We start from the raw sequence: 22,660 nt of genomic DNA on the forward strand, positions 1-22,660 counted from the left end.
GGGAGACGCAAGAGGGAGGGGATATGGGGATATATGTATATGTATAGCTGATGCACTTTGTTATAAAGCGTAAACTAACACACCATTGTAAAGCAATTATAGTCCAGTAAAGATGTTAAAAAAAAAGTGAAGGTTTTTGTGTCCTATGACACAACTATTGTATTTCTGAAAGAATACTTTGAGAAACTCATCATGTGTGTGACAGGATACATGTTCAGCAGTGTCCTTAGCAGAATTATTTGTATTAGCCCCAACTGGAAAGAACTCAAATGTCTATGAATAGTAAAAGGATAAGTAAAGTGTGATCTAATCCAGCAGTCTCCATTTTGGCACCAGGGACTGGTTTTGTGGAAGACAGTTTTTCCACGGGGGAGGGGGAATGGTTCAGTTGGTAATGTGAGCTATGGGGAGCAGTAGATGAAGCTTCAATCACTTGCCTGTCGCTCACCTCCTGTTGTGCAGCCTGGCTCGGGACCCCTGGTCTAATCTAATAGTGGAATGCTACATGACAGTGAAATTAATGCATTAGAATAACTGATCAAATGGGTGAATCTGCTAATATGGTGAATTTTTAAAATTTACTTAAACTTTTTTTAAAATTTTAATTAATTTATGGCTGTGTTGGGTCTTCGTTGCTGCAGTGTGGGCTTTCTCTAGTTGCGGTGAGCAAGGGCTACTCTTTGTTGTGATACACAGGCTTCTCATTGCAGTGGCTTCTCTTGTTGCGGAGCACGGGCTTTAGGCGCCTGGGCTTCAGTAGTTGTGGCACACGGGCTCTAGAGCGCAGGCTCAGTAGTTGTGGTGCACGGGCTAGTTCCTCTGCGGCATTTGAGATCTTCCTGGACCAGGGCTCAAACCCATGTCCCATGCATTGGCAGGCGGATTCTTAACCACTGCGCCACCAGGGAAGTCCATGATGAATTCTTTTGTACATATTATTTTAAATCCATTAAAGTATATCACAATTGGACAAGAAAATCAATATTGAGAAGTTGTGGATACTCTAAAACTTAAGAGAAAACTTCTGAAATGGTGATATATCAACAATACTAGCCATAATGGCAGAAGAATGGAATGGTGTCAGTTTCTCTTTTTAATTCAAAGATTCTCAAATGGTCTAACTATAATTGTAATAAAAATTCCATTATCTGTGCATTGCCCCTTTGGCTCATCAGATGTCTGTTATTCAATAAGAAGCACTATTTTGTGAGGGCCTGGTAAAGTGATGTTTTGTATAGTGTATTTCGTTGTGTCTTGAAAGATCTTACTAAAGGTACCTTAAAGGAAGAATGGAGTATAGGTCGGCTAACAGTTCTTTATAGTTTGTAACTAAATGATCCTGACTTATCCTCAGTTACCTTTGGTTATGTTATTGCTCAAACACTAGTCTCTACTTATTTGAGTTCTTAGTAGTCTTTGTCTTCCAGTGTTTGTACTAATTTAGTCCTTTGCCAATGGAGTTGTCACTTTTTTCACAGTCTCATGAGTTTGAAATTTTTTCTCATTGTGGTAGTCTTCATGTTCTTAGTCATTAATGAGATTGAAAATGTTTTTACATTTTTTTTACCGGATTTTATCTCCTTTTTGGTGAATTGTATACTCATATTTCTCCTGTTTACTTTTCCTGTTTGTTTCCTTATTTCATTGATTCCTAAGGTTTTTTTGTATCTCCGTTGCTCACTCCTTGTCCATGTTTTTAAAGTATTTCTCGTAGTTTTATTAGCATTTTTCTGAATCAGTATCCAAACATATTATGAACTGTACGATTGGCTCGTATGTCTGTTTTTCTTATTTTAGCCATCCTAGTGGAGTTGAAGTAGTATCTCTTTGTGGTTTTGATTTTGCATTTGCTTAATGGCTAATGATGTTAAGTATCTTCTTACGTGTTTATTGGCCATTTGTGTTTTGTGTATCATCTTTGAAGAAATTCCTACTGATATGTACTCATTTGCCTCTATTTTTGATTTATAAGAATTCCCTATACAATGTGTACACAAGTCTGTTAGTATTATTTGCAAATATTTTCTCCTCTCTGATGGTTTGTCACTCTCTTGGTGTCCTTTTTGTAACACAAAAGTTAATTCTTTAAAAAAATTCAGGTGAATTTCATATTACCTAGAATTAAATGTTTTAAATAACTATTTCAAAGTGTATGATTCAGTGAAATCGTAGTACATTCATAGGGTTGTGCAACCACTGCCTTTGCAAGAATCCAAAACATTTTCCCCACTCCCCTTATTTCTCTTTCCACCCTTCCTCCCTGACCCTGAAAACCAGCAATCTGCTTTCCTTCTCTACAGATTTACCTATTCTGGATAAAAGTTTTAAATTTTGATGAGGTCCAGTTTATCTCCTTTTGGGGCGGGAGGGGGACAAAATTGGGGGGTTCTTGTACTTTTGGTTTCATATTTAAGAAATTATTTCCTAATCTGTGGTCTCAAGGATTTTTTAAAAAATATTTTTAGCTTTTATATTTAGGCCTATAATCAGTTTTGAATAATTTTTTTGTATATGGTGTGAGGTAGAGTTCCTAGTTCATTTTTTTGCATGTGAATATTCAGTTGTTACATCAATGTTTGTTTAAAAAAATTTTTTTTAATGGAAATGTCCTGGCGTTTTTGTTTAAAATCAGTTGATCATAGGTGAAAGGGTTTATTTCTTGGCTTTGTGTTCTCTTCCTTTAAAGCGTATTTTGTTTTTTATTCCCGTACTGCATTGCTGTGATTGCTGTAGCTTTGTAGAAAAAATTTTAAGGTTGTTTTGGCTATTCTAGGTCTTTTGAAATGCTGAATGAATTTAGAATTAGCTTGTCAATGTCCGCAAAGAAGGAGGTTGTTGGGTAGCTGTAGCTTAGTTTGCATTATATTGCCATCGTAACAATATTAGCCTTCCAGTGCATGAATATGAAATATGTTTCCATTTATTTAAAGGTGGTTTTTCAGTTATTTAAGTCTTCTTTAGTTTCTTTCAGCAGTTTATTAAAAGTGTCTATTGAATTTTTTAACTAGAATGTGATTTAATTTTTGATGTTACTGTAAATGAGAGTTTTTCTTTATTTTGGGATTGTTCCTACCTAAAAACATACCTACTGTATAGAAAAATAATTGATATTTTGGGTTTTTTGGTTTCGTTTTTATAAATTTATTTATCTATTTATTTATGGCTGCGTTGGGTCTTCGTTGCTGAGCGTTGGCTTTCTCTAGTTACAGCGAACCGGGGCTGCTCTTCGTTGCGGTACGTGGACTTCTCATTGTGGTGGCTTCTCTTGTTGCGGAGCATGGGCTCTAGGTGCACGGGCTTCAGTAGTTGTGACATGCGGGCTTCAGTAGTTGTGGCACACGGACTTAATTGCTCCCCGCATGTGGATCTTCCCGGACCAGGGTTCGAACCCGTGTCCCTGCATTGTCGGGCAGATTCTTAACCACTGCACCACCAGGGAAGCCCCAACAATTGATATTTTAAATTTTTATTTTGCATGCTGTGACCCTGTTAAATTTATTACTTGAATGTTTTTAATGAATTCCATATCATTTCCCAAAAAGGATAGTTTTACTTCTTCCTTTCCAATCTGAATACCTTTTCCCTCCCCTCTTCCATAATTGTCCTACTCAAGGTAAAGCAGGGTGTTTAAACAGTTGGTGAAAGTAGGCGTTCCTGATCTTAGGTAGAAAGCTTTTAGTCTTTCACCATTAAAGATGTTGTTAGCTATGGGGTTTTTGTAGATGCAGTTTGTCAGAATGAGAAATTTCTGTCCTATTTCTAGTTTATTGAGTATTTTAATCATGAAAGGGTTTTGGATTTTGTCAGTTGCCTTTTCTGTGTAAAGTGAGTTGTTGACTTTTTGTCATTTTTTTGTCCTGTATTAACACTGATTGGTATTTGTATGTCCAAATAATCTTGCACCTCTGGAATAAATTCCACTTGCCATGATGTGTAATGCTTACCTATGTTGCTAGATTTAATTTGTGAGTATTCTATTGAGGATATTTTTACACTTCTTACTGCTGAACTTTTTTTAAGTTAGCTGTGATTTACATTGTCACCCACAATTAGGAGTAATCCATTTTCTCTATCTCATTGCCAGATTTGGATATATTCACTATTTTATTTTATTTTTTTCTGATAGGTGTGCAGCAAAATCTTATGGTTTTAATTTATATTTCCTTAATGGCAAATACGTTGCATCTTTGATACACTGCCATATGTATCTTTGTTGAAGTATTTGTTCATACCTTTTGCCTATTTTATATTTGGGTTGTTTGTTTTCTTTAGTTTACAGAGTTCTTTATGTATTCAGCATTCTAGTTAATTTTTAGATATGTGCAAGTATTTTCTCCCAGTCTTAAGTTGTGTTTTCATCCTCTTAGTAGGCTATTTTGCTAGCAAAGTTATTTGTTTTGACGAGGTCCTATCTTAATGGGTCATGCTTATGGTGTCGAGACCAAGGACTTGTTGCCTTGGTCCCAAGAATTTTTTGGGAAAAAAATCCCAGAGAATTTTTACTGCATTGTGTTTTCTGAAATTTTTATAATTTTACAGTAAAGTCTGATTCATTTTAATCTAAGTTTCATTTAGATATGAGACTTAGATAGTGGGGATTTTGGTGGTTGTGTTTTTGTGTGTGTGTGTTTGTTTTGGTTTTGGTCTCCTGTGTATTTTCAATTGTTCAAGTACCATTTGGTGAAAAGCCATCTTCTTGCCTACATTAGGTTAAACCTACATAAGGTTTTGCACCTTTGTCAAGTGTCAGTCAGGTATAGTTGTATCGATCTATTTCTAGGTTCTCTGTTCTGTTGCATTCGTCTATCCCTTTTCAGTACTACGGTTTTGATTACTGTTTGCATATATGTTTTGAGGTCAGGCACATAGATTCCTCTCACTGTATTTGTCTTTTTTTCAAAATTGTTTATTCTAATTCCTTTGCATGTAATTTTTAGCATAATCTGGTCTAATACAGTGAAAAATCTTGGGATTTTGACAGAAATGCATTAAACCTTTACATCAATTTGGGGATAATTAACATTTTTGCTGTCTTGAATCTCCCATTCCATGAACATCATATACCTCTTTGTTGATCTAGATCTTTGAGTTCTTATGCGTTGTGTAGTTTTTAGCTTATAAACCCTATAACAGTTTATTTTACACTTAGGTATTTAAATATATTTTCTGAAGTGACTGTAAATGTTACTGTATTTTCAGGGCTGATATCTGTAAGTTTATCACTACTGTGTAGAAACTATTGAATTTTGTTATGTGTATTGATAACCTGTGATCTTAAATATAGGCATCTTTAAATTCCCCCCCCCCGAGTTCCTTGAGATTTTTTTACATACAAAATCATATCATTTTCAAATAGGAAGAGTTTTTCTTCTTTCTTCCCAATCTTCCCATCCAAACCCAATCTAGATGTCTTTTCTTTTTCTTCCCCTACATTAGCTAGAATTTCTTATACAACGTTGTTTTATTAAGATATTAGGGAGACAAAAACATTCATGTTTCACTATTAAGAGTAATGTTAAGTATGTTATTCACAGATGACCTTCCTTAGAGTTGAGAATTGTCTACTCCATTTCTATTTTCTGAGAATTTTTGTCATAAATAGATGTTGAGTTTTGTCAGATTTTTTCCTACATTGATTGATGTGATTGTATCATTTTTCTTTTTTACTGTTAATGTAGTAGATTACAATAATTGTTTTTCACTTATTGAATCAGCCATCCATCCCTGCAGTAAACCACAGATGGTCATGTCCTATTACTCTTCGTATGTTGCTGAATTTCAGTTTCTAATATTTGTTGAGGAATTTAAAATCTATATTCATGAGGGACTGTTTGTGTCTGTGTATATCAAGGTATTAATTCTTTCATAGTGTAAATTGGAAAGTGTTTTCTCCTATTTTCTGGAAGAAATTATGAACAGTTGGTGGTACCTTAAGTGTTAGGTAGAATTTTTCAATAAAACCATCTTGGTTTGGTGATTTTGTTTCTGGAAGTTTGTAAATTATGAATTTAATTTTCTTAATAGTTCTATTCAAATTATCTATTTTATGTTTTATGAGTTGTAGTAATGTGTTTTTTCAGTGGTGTAGTTCATTTCATATAAATTGTAAGATTTATTTGTTGAATTGTTTCTGTTATTCCCTACTATCCTTTGATGTCTGCAATGTCTGTAGTGATATCTTTGTTTATTCTTGATGTTGGTAATTTGTGTATGCTCAACTTTTTCCCTTTTTCACAATACTAGAAGTTTGTTAGATTACTGATTCTTTCAAACATTGAAATCTTTATTTCATTGCCTTTCTCTGTTGTTTTTCTGTTTACTCTTTGTTGGTTTTTGTTCTGTTCTTTGGTATTTCATTCCTACTGCTTTTGCTTCAGGCTTTCTCTTGCTTTTTCCAGCTTTTTAAAATAGTTTAGATTATTTATTTAAGCATTTTCTCCTTTCTAATCTATGCTTTAGTGCTACTTATTTTCCTCCTACTATTGCTTTCATAACTGCATATATTAGGTAAATTTTGTGTATTGGATTTTCATTTACATTCAGTTGATTATGTTTTTTATCTCTATTAAGGTGTCTCTTCAACAACATAAAAACATGTTTTGTTTCCAAGAACTAGATTTTTCTGTCTTCTTGCTGTTACTGACTTATGGTTTTATTCCACTGTGATAGGAAACAGTCAGTCTGATTTCCATTCTATTAAATTTGTTGATTTTTTTTTTCATATACAGGAAATGGTTTGTCTCGGTATATTTTCTGTGGGTACTTTGAAAAGAAGGCCTGTTCTGCTGCATATGGGGGAAGTGTTATCTGTAAATGTCAGTTAAGTCCTGGTGGCTGACGTTCCTGTTGAGTTCTGTATTTTGCTTATATTCTGTTTAGTTCTGTCAGTCGTTTAGAGAGGGTTGTTGATGTCTCTATTATGGACTTGCCTATTTCTTTGTGGAGTTCTCCTTTGTAATATATGTATTTTTGTTGCATGCAAATTTAGTATTGCTATGTCTTGTTGATGGGCTTACTCTTTTTCAATATATAATGTCCCATTCTCTCTCTCATAATATATTGTACTTTGAAATCTATTTTATTTAATTCGGCCACTCCTGCCTTCCTTAAATGCTTGTGTATTTCTACATCCGTTTACTTTCAACCTGCTTTCATCTTTATACTTACAGTATAAAGAATCTCTGTTAATCTTTGCTTTGTATCTGGTATATTTAGACCTTTTATATTTAATGTGATTATTGATATATTAGAGTATAAGCTTGCTATTTTATTTTTGGGTTCTGTTTGTTCTCTCCTGTTTTTCTTTCTCTTTTCTTTTTTTCTCTTTATTTTCCAGCTGTCCTGGGAGTTATTTGTACACTTTTTAGGTTTCTTTTTTTTTTTCTCTTCTTCTTTTTTCTTGTGTATTACAGTGTCTCTGTATGGCTGCTTTAACATCTGTTCTAAAATTTGTCATCTCAGTGTTGATGTCTTATTTTTTTTTTCTTCCAATTTAATAGCTTCCTGATTCTTGCTATGTTTGAGTAACTTTCAGCTGAAACCTAGGAGTTTTTATATTATAAGACCATGCGACTAACCTGTTTTTTAATCAAGATCTTTATTATTATTTTTGGCTGCATTGAGTCTTCATAGCTACACACAGGCTTTCTCTAGTTGAGGCAGGTGGGGGCTACTCTTTGTTGTGGTGCACGGGCTTCTCATTGTGGTGGCTTCTCTTGTTGAGCACAGGCTGTAGGTGCGCAGGCTGCAGTTGTGGCCTGCGGGCTCAGTAGTTGCAGCACGTGGCCTTAGCTACTCCTTGGCATGTGGGATCTTCCCAGACCAGGGCTCAAACCCATGCCCCTTGCACTGGCAGGCAGATTCTTAACCACTGTGCCAACAGGGAAGTCCTATGTAACCCTTTTTTTTTTTTTTTTTTTTTTTTTTTTTACGGTACGTGGGCCTCTCACTGTTGTGGCCTCTCCCACTGCGGAGCACAGGCTCAGCGGCCGTGGCTCACGGCCTAGCCACTCCGCGGCATGTGGGATCTTCCCAGACCATGGCACGAACCCGTGTCCCCTGCATCGGCAGGTGGACTCTCAACCACTGCACCACCAGGGAAGCCCTATTTAACCCTTTTTTAAAGGTGATTTTGTCTGGTGCCCGTCAGGCAAGGGAGGGGAGGAATGCCCCTTTATTTTTATAACCAGACAGAGATTTAACTCCAGGTTCCCCTCTTGGCGTTCCTTATCTCCCAGGGTGGGACATTCCTTTCCACTGGTAGGTGTAAAGGAAATTCTGACAAACTGTGTGTTCCATTCTGACACCATGGTTGGGGGTGACCTTATTAACTGCTGGGCAGTAGTAAAAGTCCTGACTCTACTAGGCCTTCTCTGGCACCATACGAGCAGGCACTCTTTGTTACTGTTGGATGGTAGAAATCCTAGCTCCCTACTTGGTCTTCTGTTATTTCACCCAACCAGGTGTTGAGATGCTTTGCTAAACAGCCTTATGTGATATGTATGTGCATTGGCCATAATTTTTTCTATGTTGTTTATTTAGAATAAGGCAGTTATTTTCTGAATGTTTTCTGTCATGCTATGTTGCCCCTTTTTTGACCCTTTGACTATAGAGGTGGCTTTGGGGAATGACTTCCTTGTCTGCACTGATTTCCAAATTGCTGGCTTCTTAGCTTCTAGTCTGGGATATATGAAGAAAAAATCTGGGGAAGTCAGCTGCCTTGTTGTTCCTCAGGTTTTGACATTCTTAGCAGTTCTGCTTTCTTCTCTTCAGTTTTCAGAGTTTGTTTCATGTATAATGTTTTTAGTGGTACTTAGTGGAATAAATAGTAGTAGTAAATCTATTCTGTCTTCTCAAACGCAGGAACTATTTCTGTTTATTTTATTTTATTTAGTTTTGGCTGCATTGGGTCTTCGTCACTGTATGCAGTCTGTCTCTAGTTGTGGTGAGCTGGGACTACTCTTCATTGCGGTGTGCAGGCTTCTCATTGCCATGGCTTCTCTTGTTGTGGAGCACGGGCTCAAGGCGCGCGGGCTTCAGTAGTTGTGGCTCACGGGCTCTAGAGCGCAGGCTCAGTAGTTGTAGCACACGGGCTTAGTTGCTTTGTGGCATGTGGGATCTTCCTGGACCAGGGCTCAAACCCATGTCTTCTGCATTGGCAGGCAGATTCTTAACCACTGGTACCACCAGGGAAGTCCAGAAGACATGTTTTGTCAGAAGTGGGATTCGAACCCATGCTTCCAGGGGAGACTGCAACTTGAACGTAGTGCCTTAACACTGCTCGGCCATCCTGACCTGTGTTCTGTGCATTCTTTTTTTTTTTAAAAAATAAATTTATTTTATTTTTGGCTGCATTGGGTCTTCATTGCTGCTCGCACACTTTCTCTAGTTGCGATGAGTGGGGGCTACTCTTCATTGCGGTGCGCTGGCTTCTCATTGCAGTGGCTTCTCTTGTTGTGGAGCACAGACCCTAGGCCGTGGGCTTCGTTAGTTGTGGTGTGCAGGCTTGTTTGCTCTGCAGCATGTGGGATCTTCCCAGGCCAGGGCTTGAACCTGTGTCCCCTGCACTGGCAGGGGGATTCTTAACCACTGTGCCACTGTGGAAGCCCTGTTCTCTGCATTCTTATGGATACTTGCTATTTTTGTAGTAACCAGGCTGATGGGTGTGAGGTGTTTTCTCATTGTAATTTTGGTATGCATTTCCCTAATCAGTGATGTTGAGCATCTTTTCATATGCTTATGGGCCATTTGAGTCTTCTTTGGAGAAATATCTGTTCAAGTCCTTTGCCCATTTTTGAATCAGGGTGTTTGTTGTTGAGTTTTAGAACTTCTTAATATATTTTGTATTGGGTATTTTCTCCATCTTTTTATTATGTAATATTAAAGTCAGCAGTGATGGAGTTAAAGTTGTAAATAGAGGTTTTCTTCTCCTGGTCTTTAGATTAATCTTCCTTTTGAATACTATTAGTTTCCTCAAATGAGAAATGAATTACGCTGTTGGTATGCATGTGTGGGTGTGATGAATAGAGTTAGTTTATCCAAAGCCCTGTAATTAAAGTAGTGATGACCTAATACATGTATAAATTGTGATATTTATGTAATTTAAAATTTTTTCCTAGGCAAATTGGACAAATGCAAGTAAAAAGCAACGTGAAAAGCTACTTGAGCTGATACGACGTCTTGCAGAAGATGATAAAGACGGTGTGATGGCACACAAAGTATTGAACCTTCTTTGGAATCTGGCTCATAGTGATGATGTGCCTGTAGACATCATGGACCTAGCTCTCAGTGCCCACATAAAAATACTAGATTATAGTTGTTCCCAGGTATGGGAGTGCTGCTTTGCTCATTTTCTTTTTTTTCCCCACTATTAGGATGACTTTGTTAGAGGATAATTCCATTATTTAATCATTCCAGGTAATTTTTGAGGGATCGTCTTACTTTTGTCATATAAGCCTGGCTTCCTCCTTTTACGTTTTTCAGCAAGTTTTTGTGTCATACACTAAGCATCTTTACCACCCTGTGAGAGGGTTTGTACAGATAAAACAACTCATAACAATAATACTGTAGTTAAATATATGATGGTAAAATGGAATCGTCATTCATTAAAACCAATTATTACTTTGGAGGTAAGGGTGATTAAGTATTTTTGCTCAAAACATAATTAACAGAATTTTCTAAATAGAGGTTTAGCAATTCACAACATCTTCTCTGTGTTTAACTTGTGTCATTTATGTTTACTGATTTTAAGTATGCATTTTTATACTAATTTTACTTAGGTTTTTGGACCTGTTTCTGGATTTTTATCAGCAGTGATTTGCTATCCTTTTGATAGGTTGGCTATATAAAGGTGTTATATTCCCTTAAAAAAAAACTGAGCAGGGTATTTTTAGCTACCTCAGGGCAGGTGTTCTGCTGTCAGCTGGATTTGAATTTAATCAAGTTGAGCAAAGGTGATGCTGCCAGGTTGTGAAAATCATATAATTGTGAAGGTTTAGAAGTATTTTCTGACCTGATAGATTTTAAAAGTGTTGTCTTTTTTTTTTTAAGTGCTTTCTTTTGTATAGCTAAGTGAATATATTGAGAGAACATTCTTTACCTGGGTTACTTTCTGTTTTGTTCTGTTTTTTTTTTTTTTGGCTGCATTGGGTCTTCATTGCTATGCTCAGACTTTCTCTAGTTGTAGCGAGCAAGAAATACTCTTTGTTGCGGTGTGCAGGCTTTTCATTGCAGTGGCCTCTCGTTGCTGACCACGGGCTCTAGGCATGCAGGCTTCAGTAGTTGCAGCCCGCAGGCTCTAGGGTACGAGGGATTCAGTATTTGTGGCACTCGAGCTCAGTAGTTGTGGCTCACGGGCTATAGAGTGCAGGCTCAGTAGTTGTGGAACACAGGCTTAGTTACTCCATGGCATGTGGGATCTTCCTGGACCAGGGGTCAAACCCTTGTCCCTACATGGGCAGACGGATTCTTAACCACTGTGCCACCAGGGAAGTCCCAAGCGCATCTTGTTTTGATGAAATATTTCCTTAGCACTAAAGTATTGCATCTTCCTTTAATGTGTTATTTAGAAATTGCCTGCCATAGGGTTTTAAATATTGCTATGTTAATAGGTATTGGATTTCATGGAATTCTGTAAAAGCATTTTGCCTTTTTCAACTTCAGCCTTCATTTATTGTATTAAGGAAAACTATAATAAATGTTGCACTTTTTGCCCTCCAACCTAAAGTGCTTTTGGAGTCATGACATAATTAATATTCACATGTAAAAAATTTTAAATCCTTAAATATGCACACAGAATTCAGTTCAGTAATTTCACTAGAAATTTTTTCTTAGGAAATACATGAAAACTGTGATATTTAGATTTAAGACTTTTTAAAATTTTTATTTATTTATTTATTTATGGCTATGTTGTATCTTCGTTTCTGCATGTGGGCTTTTCTCTAGTTGCGGTGAGCGGGGGTCATTCTTCATTGCGGTGCGCGGGCCTCTTGCTGTCGCGGCCTCTCTTGTTGTGGAGCACAGGCTCAGTAGTTGTGGCTCACAGGCCCAGTTGCTCCACGGCACATGGGATCCTCCCAGACCAGGGCTCGAACCCGTGTCCCCTGCATTGGCAGGCAGATTCTCAACCACTGTGCCACCAGGGAAGCCCAAGACATTCATTATTTATACAGTAAACAATAGAAACCATTTAAATTGAGAATACAATCCATAGCATATTGTACAGCTATTTAAAATGGCTATTGGTGTATATAGTTCATAGTATTCAATAAAAACACTTGGAGTATAGAGCCTCTTTTCATTTCTAAAAAGAGATACGCATGTGCTTGCAAAAAGTATCTCCATGTGAGCTGTTAAACAACATTCCTTTTCTTCCCTAAATATGCCTATAGATAGAATCATTTCAATTAAAAATTAGTTAGGTATTCAAACTTATGATTATTAGTGATCTTAGATAAAAAAGACTAAATCAAGTAAATTATGGTAGATTTTTAGAAATAAACTTATTCTTACAACATTTTAAATTTTCCTTTAGGTGAAAACATGTGCCTGTTTTCTCTAACATTCTGTTTGCGTGTTGATTTGTTTTTATTCTTCTTTTAATTTTTTAAAATTAAAAATAATTATACTGTTATTTTTTGATGGAGTGATGTTCCTTGATCTTTTTATAAAAATATGCTAATATCACACCCACGTATAGTAATACTTGGGATTGTACATTTTTCCTAACTTTTATAATATCAAGAATGTTATAAAACAGTTAAAAGTAATACCCACATTTAAGTGTGTTTTTTAAAAGTCAGATTTCCTGTGAATGTTCCTGAACATGGAATTTATACCATGTTGCAGATATATCTGAATCCATGGAACACTGACTTCATAGTAGTACTTTACATTTTGGAATTTAGGTGATAACATCAAGTGAAGAACATACTTAAAGCATTTTATTTCATTAAACTATTATAACTGCATCGTAATTTTTATGAGGCTTAGCTTAAAAGCTTTTCTACTTTGTATTCTCAAAGTAATTTGAAGGTAGAATGATACTGAACACCTGTCCTTATAACCATAATTTTGTGTGTGTGTATGTGTAAGGATCGAGACACACAAAAGATCCAGTGGATAGATCGCTTTATTGAAGAACTTCGCACAAATGACAAGTGGGTAATTCCTGCACTGAAACAAATAAGAGAAATTTGTAGTTTGTTTGGTGAAGCACCTCAAAATTTGAGGTAAGGCTCTTAATTCAGAAAATTTTCTGATTTTTATTTATATTATGTTGAAAACAGAATATCAGTAACAGCAAATTTTAAAGAGAGAAAGTAGAGGGGGAAAACAGGAAGCTTAATGAAATAAGAACTCTTTATTCTTCTTTATATTTAATGACACAGTTTAACATACCCAGTTTTATATAGCAGATAAGTATGAGTCAAGTTACTGCCTTCCACACTTAGTTCAGAATTGTCTCAATTCCAGCAGATCTGCCAGACAGTATCGTGTGGGTTGTGTTTATTTCACTCCTTATTTCATCTTTCCTTTTCTACCAGTTCCCTCTTTGTTGGCTTGATATTCATTCTAAGTTCCACATGATAGTATTTCTTACAGTCCTTAAATATATTCTTAACTGGTCTACTCTGACACATTTCTCAACAATTTTTTTTTTTTTAATTTTAAATTTCATACTAGGGAACAGTAATTTTCAAAGGGTGTTTTTTACCTTTTCTTGAATTTAAAAGTTAATTTTCAAAGGTAAGACTAAATGTGATTTAAATTGTGGAAGATGACAAGTCTTTGTTTAAAGATACTTTTTTACTCTTTATTTTAGCTATATTTTTCTTAAATAGTTAATTTCATGTTTGTACTTGATGCTAAACTATTAGTGGTTATTAGAATAACTTATCCCTTTATATTCTTGCAGTATATTTTGAATTAATGACAGAAGAGAAGTAATAACATGTAGAAAGCTAAATGTAGTGCAAGAATATTCACAATGCAATTAGGATTCCTGGTAGTGACCCCCAGTTTTGTCTGACTAGCTGTAATCTTAAAATGCTTCTCTAACCTTTAAGAAATATTTTTCTTGTATGTAAGACAATTATGATTGCCAAAATCCTTTATAGCACTAAACTGATAAGATTATGCATATAAATAGAATTACTGTTTTAAAAGAATTCTATAATGCTACTTTTAATGTTTTTCTCAAGTTAGATTTTTATTTTTTCCCCCTAGTGCTAGAAAAATTATATGAAATTTGGAAATTCTATGGCGATAAATACTGCAGGAAATGTTGAAATAGTCTAATAATAATATTTGTTTGTGAAGGACATATTTTTATTGTCTGATCTATGATACATGCCTTTTGCCTTTTATCAAACATACCCTTTTTCTGGTTGCTTATACATGAAATACTGTATTACTCTGTTGGCTGGTGATTTGATCACCAGTAGATTAATAATGATGTGACTATGATTGATTTCACTGAAAAGGACAAAACAGTATGGGAACTAGGTGTCTTTCTGGTGGTATCCATGGGCAAAACTGGCTACAGATTCAGTGTTCTAGAATGAACCTTTAACGGCTAATATCCTTGATAATGTAGATTAGTATATAACTGCACAATAGCTGTGCTTTGATATTAGTATCGTGTAAGATTAGTATGGGTGAAATTGGAGGATACTGATAGACAGTTTTCAAGTAAAGTAAGAGTACTGGAATAAATATGTTGTGAGGCATCAGTTAATCTCAGATTTCTTGATATTTTGTTACTAAAAAAGGAGAATGTTGACCAATTTTATTACAAATGTCAAGTATTTTAACCTTTTAAAAGTAGTAGCTAGAATTTAGTCTCTGTAAACTTAGTTACAGCAGTGTTCATTTGCCTAATTATACTGTTAAGTTCTTCTCGTTTTAGTCAAACTCAGCGAAGTCCCCATGTATTTTATCGTCATGATTTAATCAATCAACTTCAGCACAGTCATGCCTTAGTTACTTTGGTAGCAGAAAACCTTGCAACTTATATGAATAGCATGCGACTTTACACTAGAGGTATGTATTAAAAGCTAAAATTAACTATTGGGAATCAACCTGGCCTTGTCTTCCCTGTATTTTGTTTTGTCCTCATGTTAATTACTGTAGAAATGAAAATATATTTATTTTTTAAAGGACCAAAAAATGGAAGTGAATTGGTTTTTATAAGGTATATTCAGTTACGGGTCCACTTGACCTCTCAAATCTTAAATGACCAAAACTCTAGGCCAACTTTTCAAGACTGTTTACTAAGTGCTTGTTTCTCTCCCTGCTCATCTTTGTTAAACTGATTTCTTTCCTTCTGTATTTGGGAACTTTATCTTGTACCTACAGTTGGTTGTTACCCTCTTGGGTATGTATTCCTTTTAAACCTTTCCTTTCTTACTGACAGTACTTTTAACTGCTTTTCAAGAAAACTTAATTAATCTCTTGTCAGTTTTCTCCACGTCTGTTGTTTGTATATATTACAGTTGTTTTTAATAACCTTACATTGATGTTTTCAGTTCTTCAGAGAACTTGGTTAAAATGTTACTAGATCACCATATGTACCATTGGTTCTCAGTATATGAAACTCTTTAAACTTATTGGGATGAAGTTTCCTGTGGTTCAACAGAAAACTTTTTTTAGTAATTGCTATATGTGAGGCAGCCTTCTTGGTGCTTTAAAGACCAATTCCAGTGTTAATTGTTCTTTAACAGTTTAATCTGAATGTCTGTGCTGGAGCACAAAATATTCCTTGTACATCTGTACCTCTATATTATACCAAATTCATAGGACAGACAAAACACCAGCTACCTTGTAGGCCCAATTTTTTATATTTGAGTATGAAAAAGAAAAGTTTCTGTTGTCCATTATTGAAGATACGATTAAGCTTAGTGATGAACTGAAAGTATTGCCCAGTTGACGTGATATATGAGGATGTGTAGAATTCAATCATATACATACATTTATAATGTGGGTGTTTGTAATAATTCATTATTTGACCAGAACAGTGGACTCTGTTCATGTCATTTTACCTTTAATGGCTATGTTGTAGTTTGGTTGAGTAATAAGGTATTTGTAGAGGTAGCTTAGTTTTTGCTGATACATACCCATATAAGTTACATAAATGTGTTGCAAGAATTAATCAACTCTTCAGATAACCCAAATGATTGTACTGACCTCCTGTTCATCTCATATTTTACCCATTCTGTCCATTCTAGTCGTAGTACTAGAAAAGCAGTCAAAGAACCAGGTGCTTAAATTGGTCCCACTCAGTCCTGCTTACTAGGTATAGCAAGGTTTATTCTTAGCAGAATGGTAGGACAGGGAAGTCACTATAGGCATGAAACTGTAGTTTATTTTCTCTTGCAAGAGCAGCCCAAATCAGCAACATAAGTGAGAGATTTGTGTATAGTTCTCTTGAGGTTTTATGACCTCAGGCTTTCTTGGAGGTAGAGTCCTCCTACATGCCAATTAAGACCTTTTCCCAAAGTACAGTCAGCTACATATTTAATTTCAATAATTTTTATTCACTTTTGTGTGAATTCCTCTGTTAACTTAATGTCATTGCCATAAATTGAGTCCGAATTGCCAGTGCAGTCAGGTGGAGCACATGTGCACTTCAGCATCACTAGGATCCTCTGTTTCATTTAGTCAGATTATACTTGTGCTCTTGGTTTATCTCACTTTCATGATCTCAAGAACGGCAGCATTCTTCCATATCATATTTATATTGCTTTGCAAAGTTAGAGATAACAAATGCAAGCTCTATCAACTGCCTAGATTTAAAACCTGGCCTCATTCATAGCTATATAACTTGCAGGTTACTTAAGCCTTCAATGAAGAGTTACCAAGTCTGTAAAATGAGGATAATAATAGTTATAACTTCATGAGTTAATACTTGCTAGAATGGTGTTAATGCTTGTTAGAATGTTGCCTGACGCATAGCAAGCACTTGAAATTTTGTTGTATTAATGAGTTCCTCTGAATTAATTCATTTCATATCATCTGCTTCTAACCTTTTCCTCCTTAATATATTATTTTACGTTTCTGACCAGTGCTTTTTAGCAGTTGACCTTTAAATATAGGGACAAGCTTAATTTTTCTAGTAAAACTTACATTGAATTCTATGATGTAGAACTAATAACACAAACTATGGTGATTGCTTCTGTCTAAGAAGCATATTGCATGGATCTATTCAAGCATGTGACAAGATATACATTGTGACGTTCTTGGAGTTCACTGATATTCCTTAGTTTCATTTCTTCCATGTTATGCTTTTGCCATAACTATGTTGCATTTCTACTAGGCATCTTTGGTTTTGGAAAAATTATTTTCGTAGTGTCATGAGCAGCTGATTTCACCTCTGCTTTCATGTTATCTGAGAAAGAAAGTTACATTAAAATTCTTCATAACTTTTACATGTGGAAGGTAAAAATGAGCTACTTTTTATTGAAGTTATGTACTAGTACTTCCTGAATCACAGTTAAAGATTTTTTTTAATGTTCCTCAACAAAATATATAATACACTTCAGCTTAGTTCATTAGAGGATACCCTTTGTGTTGATTTGAAATTAATGAGTTTTATGTATCATTTTCTCCTATTTCTGAGCAAAGTTTTTAGGACTTACACAGTGCAATTCATTTAAATCTGTTTTTTTTAGGGACTGCCAGTTTGCATTACCTCTTCCCATTCTCTTTGCTTTCATTATGATGCTTGGTTATTTTCAGGACCACTTGGCAACAAAAAAAGATGTATTTACAAGAGTCATTTAACAACCGTGGTGTGTTAAAATGCACATCCTATGTTTTGTTCACGTAGTAATTCTTACTCATTTATACCTGTTAGCCATGAAGTACTGTTAAATATATTTGTGGAATCTTGCAATTTAAAGAATATCTTTAATATTACTCATTTTACTAAGCTTATAGTTCTTTGGGGAAATGACTTTTTAAGGCTACCACAGGAACGTACAGGATAAGACTTGAACATCATTATGCTAGAAGGTGTTTTTAGAGAATCATGTCTCAATGTCAAAAAGAAGTAAGCTCTGACTTGCCATTAAAATAATGATACCATTAATGATAACCTTTTCAGTGTATGAGTCCTTGAGTTCACAGTGTTAAAAATATATAAATGGAGGCAGATGTCAACTATAGATGTAGGAAAAAATAATGGATGATAAAACTAGTAAGTGAAAGTTTGATGAGGACCAGAACAGTGACATAGTATCAAAGTATTCTCCCACAAATATTTAATTACAAAGAGAAAAGTAGTAACTGTTGGAGAAATTTGGTAGAAACACCTTAAGTAAGCTATTTAAGTTAAATTAACATTATTAATATTGGGATAAACTGATGTCTTTGCTTCTGATAATGATATATGGGAAAAGATATAGCATTACTTTTGTGGTATTTCTTGCCAAATATGCATAACCTGAATCTAACTAGAGGAAACATGAAGCAAATGCAAATTGAATGGCATTACACAAATAGCTTTAAAATAGTCAAGGTAAAAATACACAAAGAAGAACTAAGGAGACTCTAAGAAAACAACTGCATGCAATATGTGAGCCTAGAGTTGATTCTGGATTGGGAAAAAGGGAAGCAAAAAAGGATGTTCCTGAGACAGTTAATGAAATTTGAGTATATGCTCAAATTTGAGTATATGCTCAATTAGTCTTGGATTAATCTTAAAATCATATAAGTACTATGGCTGTTTCCTTGTCAGTAGGGCTAGTTTTAGGGAGTAAAAATGACCAGCTTTACCTTCAGATGGTTCACAATGATACAAATGTGTATAAATAGAGATACTGATAAAACAAATGGACAGATTATAAACGATAGGTACGTGTGGGTAAAGACTAGTCTTGTATCATTTTTGCACTTGAAATTATATGAAAAAATAAAGTTGTACCATGCTTTTACCTGTGTGTGTGCACATGTGTGTGTCTCCCCCCCAAATCCTGCCAAGTAAGCACACACACACACGTTTTCAGACAGAGGTCTTTAAGGGATAAAAAGCAGCAAAAGTAGTGGCATAAAGTTTAGTCAGGTACTTCAAGATCAGCACTCTTGAAATACCAGAAAATGTGTATGTAGTAGAAAATAAATTTCCACACTTTTGGAGGCCTGAGGCTTGGGCAGTTGATGACTTACAAGGACTTAATAAGATTATAGAACTGGTAGTAGATGCTCATGCATCTGGAAATGTAAAGCAGTGATAATATGTGCCTTTCTTTCCCAAATCCAATCCCAGATACATCTCTAACATCCTTTATGTTCCATCTTTTATAGCAAGTCAACATTTTACTTCTAATTCAGGTTTTTCTGAAATGTAAAATCTTGCCATTTTGATGACTTGGGTTGCCTTTACCAATTCCGAAAGGAGCTCATACAGTTAGAATTATTTGGCATCAGTACTGACAATAATACAAGTTCCAAAAGATGCATAATTGAGAAATACCAGTACTTCAGATTTTTGAAATAAATATCTTTGATTCCTGAGTGGTTGGCAGCTCTGTCTGAAGCATTTATTTCCACTGTCTTCTGTTCCACCCAAACAGATTTAGTTATTTTCAGGCAGAGGTCTTTATCCTGTCCTCCTACTTCTTTTGTGATTTTTATTTTGCTTGATACTGAGATAAACAACCTTATGAGAATTTTTTAAGACAGGCTTTTTTTTTTTTTTAAGATTTTTGATGTGGACCATTTAAAAAGTCTTTATTGAATTTGTTACAATATTGCTTCTGTTTTATGTTTTGGCTTTTTTGGCTGTGAGGTATGTGGGATCTTACCGCCCCTACCAGGGATCAAACCCTCATTCCCTGCATTGGAAGGTGAAGTCTTAACCATTTGACCACTGGGGAAGTCCCCTAAGACAAACTTCTAAAACTCATGTTTTAGTTGAGTTATACTTTTTTTTTTTTTTTTTTTTGAGTTATACCTTTTTTAAGGAAGCATCTCAGACACACACAAAAAATATTAATGGTATTTTTAGGAAAATACGTGTTTGCAGATTTTTCCTTCACTTTTTCATTGACAAACACTGAGAGAATTTTTCACCCAGTATATGATGTTGATAACAGAAGTCCAGAGTACTTACTAGTTTTATATTTAAAAAAGAATTTTCAACCTCAGTATAGGCCAACTTACCAACATATGTATTCATGGTCATATGGGAGGCTAGATTTGTTTTATATATTTTTTTAAAATAACCCAGACATTCATAGTCTGATGATTAAGGAAATTGTATGATAACTTTATCAAATGCAATAACATATGTAACTTTGTCTTAATGATGTTGTGTATGCTGAAATACTACAGTAACTGGTGTTAGTATAACAGAAGGAAAAGTCAAGGGGATAAAGTCATTTTTTTCCTCACAGAATTTTTCATTATATATGAAAAATGGAAGGGCTGTGCTGAAAAATTATTTTTTATAGCACATATCACATTTTCCTTTTGACTGTGTAAAAAGCAAGTGTTTATTTTTGTGGGGAAAATTAGATTATTTAAATATATCTATTACATGTTGCCTATTAATAATAAATGATTACTGGATTCTTAACTTCTTTTGGTTAAAGTCAACAGTGATGTGGATATACATGTGTATAATGCAATATTTTTGTTAATTTGCAGACCATGAAGACTATGACCCACAAACTGTGAGGCTTGGGAGTAGATATAGTCATGTTCAAGAAGTTCAAGAACGGCTTAATTTCCTTAGGTTAGTTTTAAACAATTAGTGCTGTTCTCTTTAAGGCACACATAAGGAATACAATGTTAATATTCTTCATAGCTGAGTCCTTTTTAGGTAGCCATTTCACCTGTAACTGAGTGTTTCCCCACATAAGAACCATTGCCAAAAGTTAATGTAACATTTCCTATGTGTTCATTATTAAATGCCTTTTAATTATTGGCTAATCTTTAACTTTATTCTTTTATTGGATTTTTAAGAAAATACATTTTAAATTTCAGAGTGGAGCTTATGTTTATTTCTGTTAGAAATTAAAGTTTATTCTTCATACATTTTCATACTTTGAACTATAGGACAGAAAAACCATCAGCCAGGGAACATTTTCGTTAATGCTATATCATGGCAGTAAGGAACATTAATGCTATCACGGCAGTAAAGGGTGGTTGGTATGCTTAGGTGCTTTATTTATTCTAACAATGGCTGATAAAGGCAAACTAAACCTATATATAACATTACTTAAGATGGAGATAAGGAAAAATAGCCTATTTCTTAAGCCAAAACTAAATACTGAATTTGCTCAGTAATGTTTAACTTTTTTTAATATAAATTTATTTACTTTTGGCTGAGTTGGGTCTTGGTTGCTGTGCACGGACTTTCTCCAGTTGGCAAGTGGGGGCTAGTCTTCATTGCGGTGCGCAGGCTTCTCATTGTGATGGCTTCTCTTGTTGTGGAGCACAGGCTCTAGGCATGCAGGCTTCAGTAGTTGTTGCTCATGGGCTCTAGAGCTCAGGATCAGTAGTTGTGGTGCACGTGCTTAGTTGCTCCGTGGTATGTGGGCTCTTCCTGGACCAGGGCCCGGACCCGTGTCCCCTTCATTGGCAGGTGGATTTTTAACTACTGCGCCACCAGGGAAGCCCTGTAATGTTTAGCTTTTAATGACGTGTCTATTTATGTGTATGGATATGGCTATGTAGCTTAAAATAATGAGGCTGCTTAGAATTTCAGTTAGCATATCATAGCAGAAAAGTATATTTAAATCATAAGTATGTTAGGAAAGAATGCCCAGGCTATCAGTTTTTCATAAAATCTTGTATTTATTATTTTTCATACATATTTACTCTTGGGAATTTTCTCTTTAGAGTATGTTGTATACTATGTTTCTGTTGCTGAACCATGTAATTTATGGGGAATATTTAGATTGACATACAACCTATTTTCTAAGTCAATCCATAGCTACCTTTAAGAATTTTATAATCTGTCAGATAGATCTGATCTCTCTGATGCAAGTGTTTACACATTTCAACTTAGGAAAAATTCTAGTCATCAGATTTTATGACATTAAAATCTAGTCATCAGATTTTATGACATTTTTTTAAAGTGCTCTTCCCCCCGCCACCCCCCAAACATCCAAGGAAAAAGAAGTTGCCACCTCATATCTAGATTCTCTCCCACAGTGGGCCACTATTATTGACATTTGTGTACTGTATCCCTTAGGTTTACTGACATAGAAAAATGGTTTAGAATTTACTTATTCTGTTAAAGTTTAGAATTAGACCTATTGTAGTTCCTGCTCTGTACATACGTAGTAGTGCAGTTCACTAAAGGAAAAGGTGTTTTATTATTCTGGCCCTCATGTTGCTCATTTGTAAATTGGAGAGATTAGATAGAATTAAAAAGTTCTAAAAAGGCACCTTCATACTCAGACCTAGATTTATTGAGATATTAAACACCTACAGTTAAGACCCAAAAGAAGAAACCCACTGACATTAAATGAATACACCATACTGTATTAGAAATGAAGCCACCATTTGTTAACTAAGAATTAAATGTAAAATTATTATTCAGATTAAAATTAACTTATGTTTTCTTTCATTATCATTCATAGAAATAACACACAGAGTAAGTAGAGGAGTGCTAAAAGAAACTAGAGTCTAACTGAAGGAAGACACTGATTGA

General features: G+C 35.0%; 1 protein-coding gene across 1 annotated transcript in view; it reads left to right on the forward strand.

Annotated features, from left to right (window-relative positions):
• LOC114906433 (probable ubiquitin carboxyl-terminal hydrolase FAF-X) overlaps window positions 1-22,660 on the forward strand; it is a 140,464-nt gene that overhangs the window by 40,536 nt on the left and 77,268 nt on the right. Inside the window, exons 11-14 of the mRNA XM_029241229.1 lie at window positions 10,119-10,325; window positions 13,093-13,229; window positions 14,909-15,042; window positions 20,647-20,734. Coding sequence (XP_029097062.1) covers window positions 10,119-10,325; window positions 13,093-13,229; window positions 14,909-15,042; window positions 20,647-20,734 — 566 coding nt within the window. The remainder of the gene's footprint in view (window positions 1-10,118; window positions 10,326-13,092; window positions 13,230-14,908; window positions 15,043-20,646; window positions 20,735-22,660) is intronic.

Source organism: Monodon monoceros, unplaced genomic scaffold (assembly GCF_005190385.1).
Source record: "Monodon monoceros isolate NGI ecotype Baffin Bay Population unplaced genomic scaffold, NGI_Narwhal_1 Super_Scaffold_22, whole genome shotgun sequence".
Classification (NCBI taxonomy): domain Eukaryota; kingdom Metazoa; phylum Chordata; class Mammalia; order Artiodactyla; family Monodontidae; genus Monodon; species Monodon monoceros.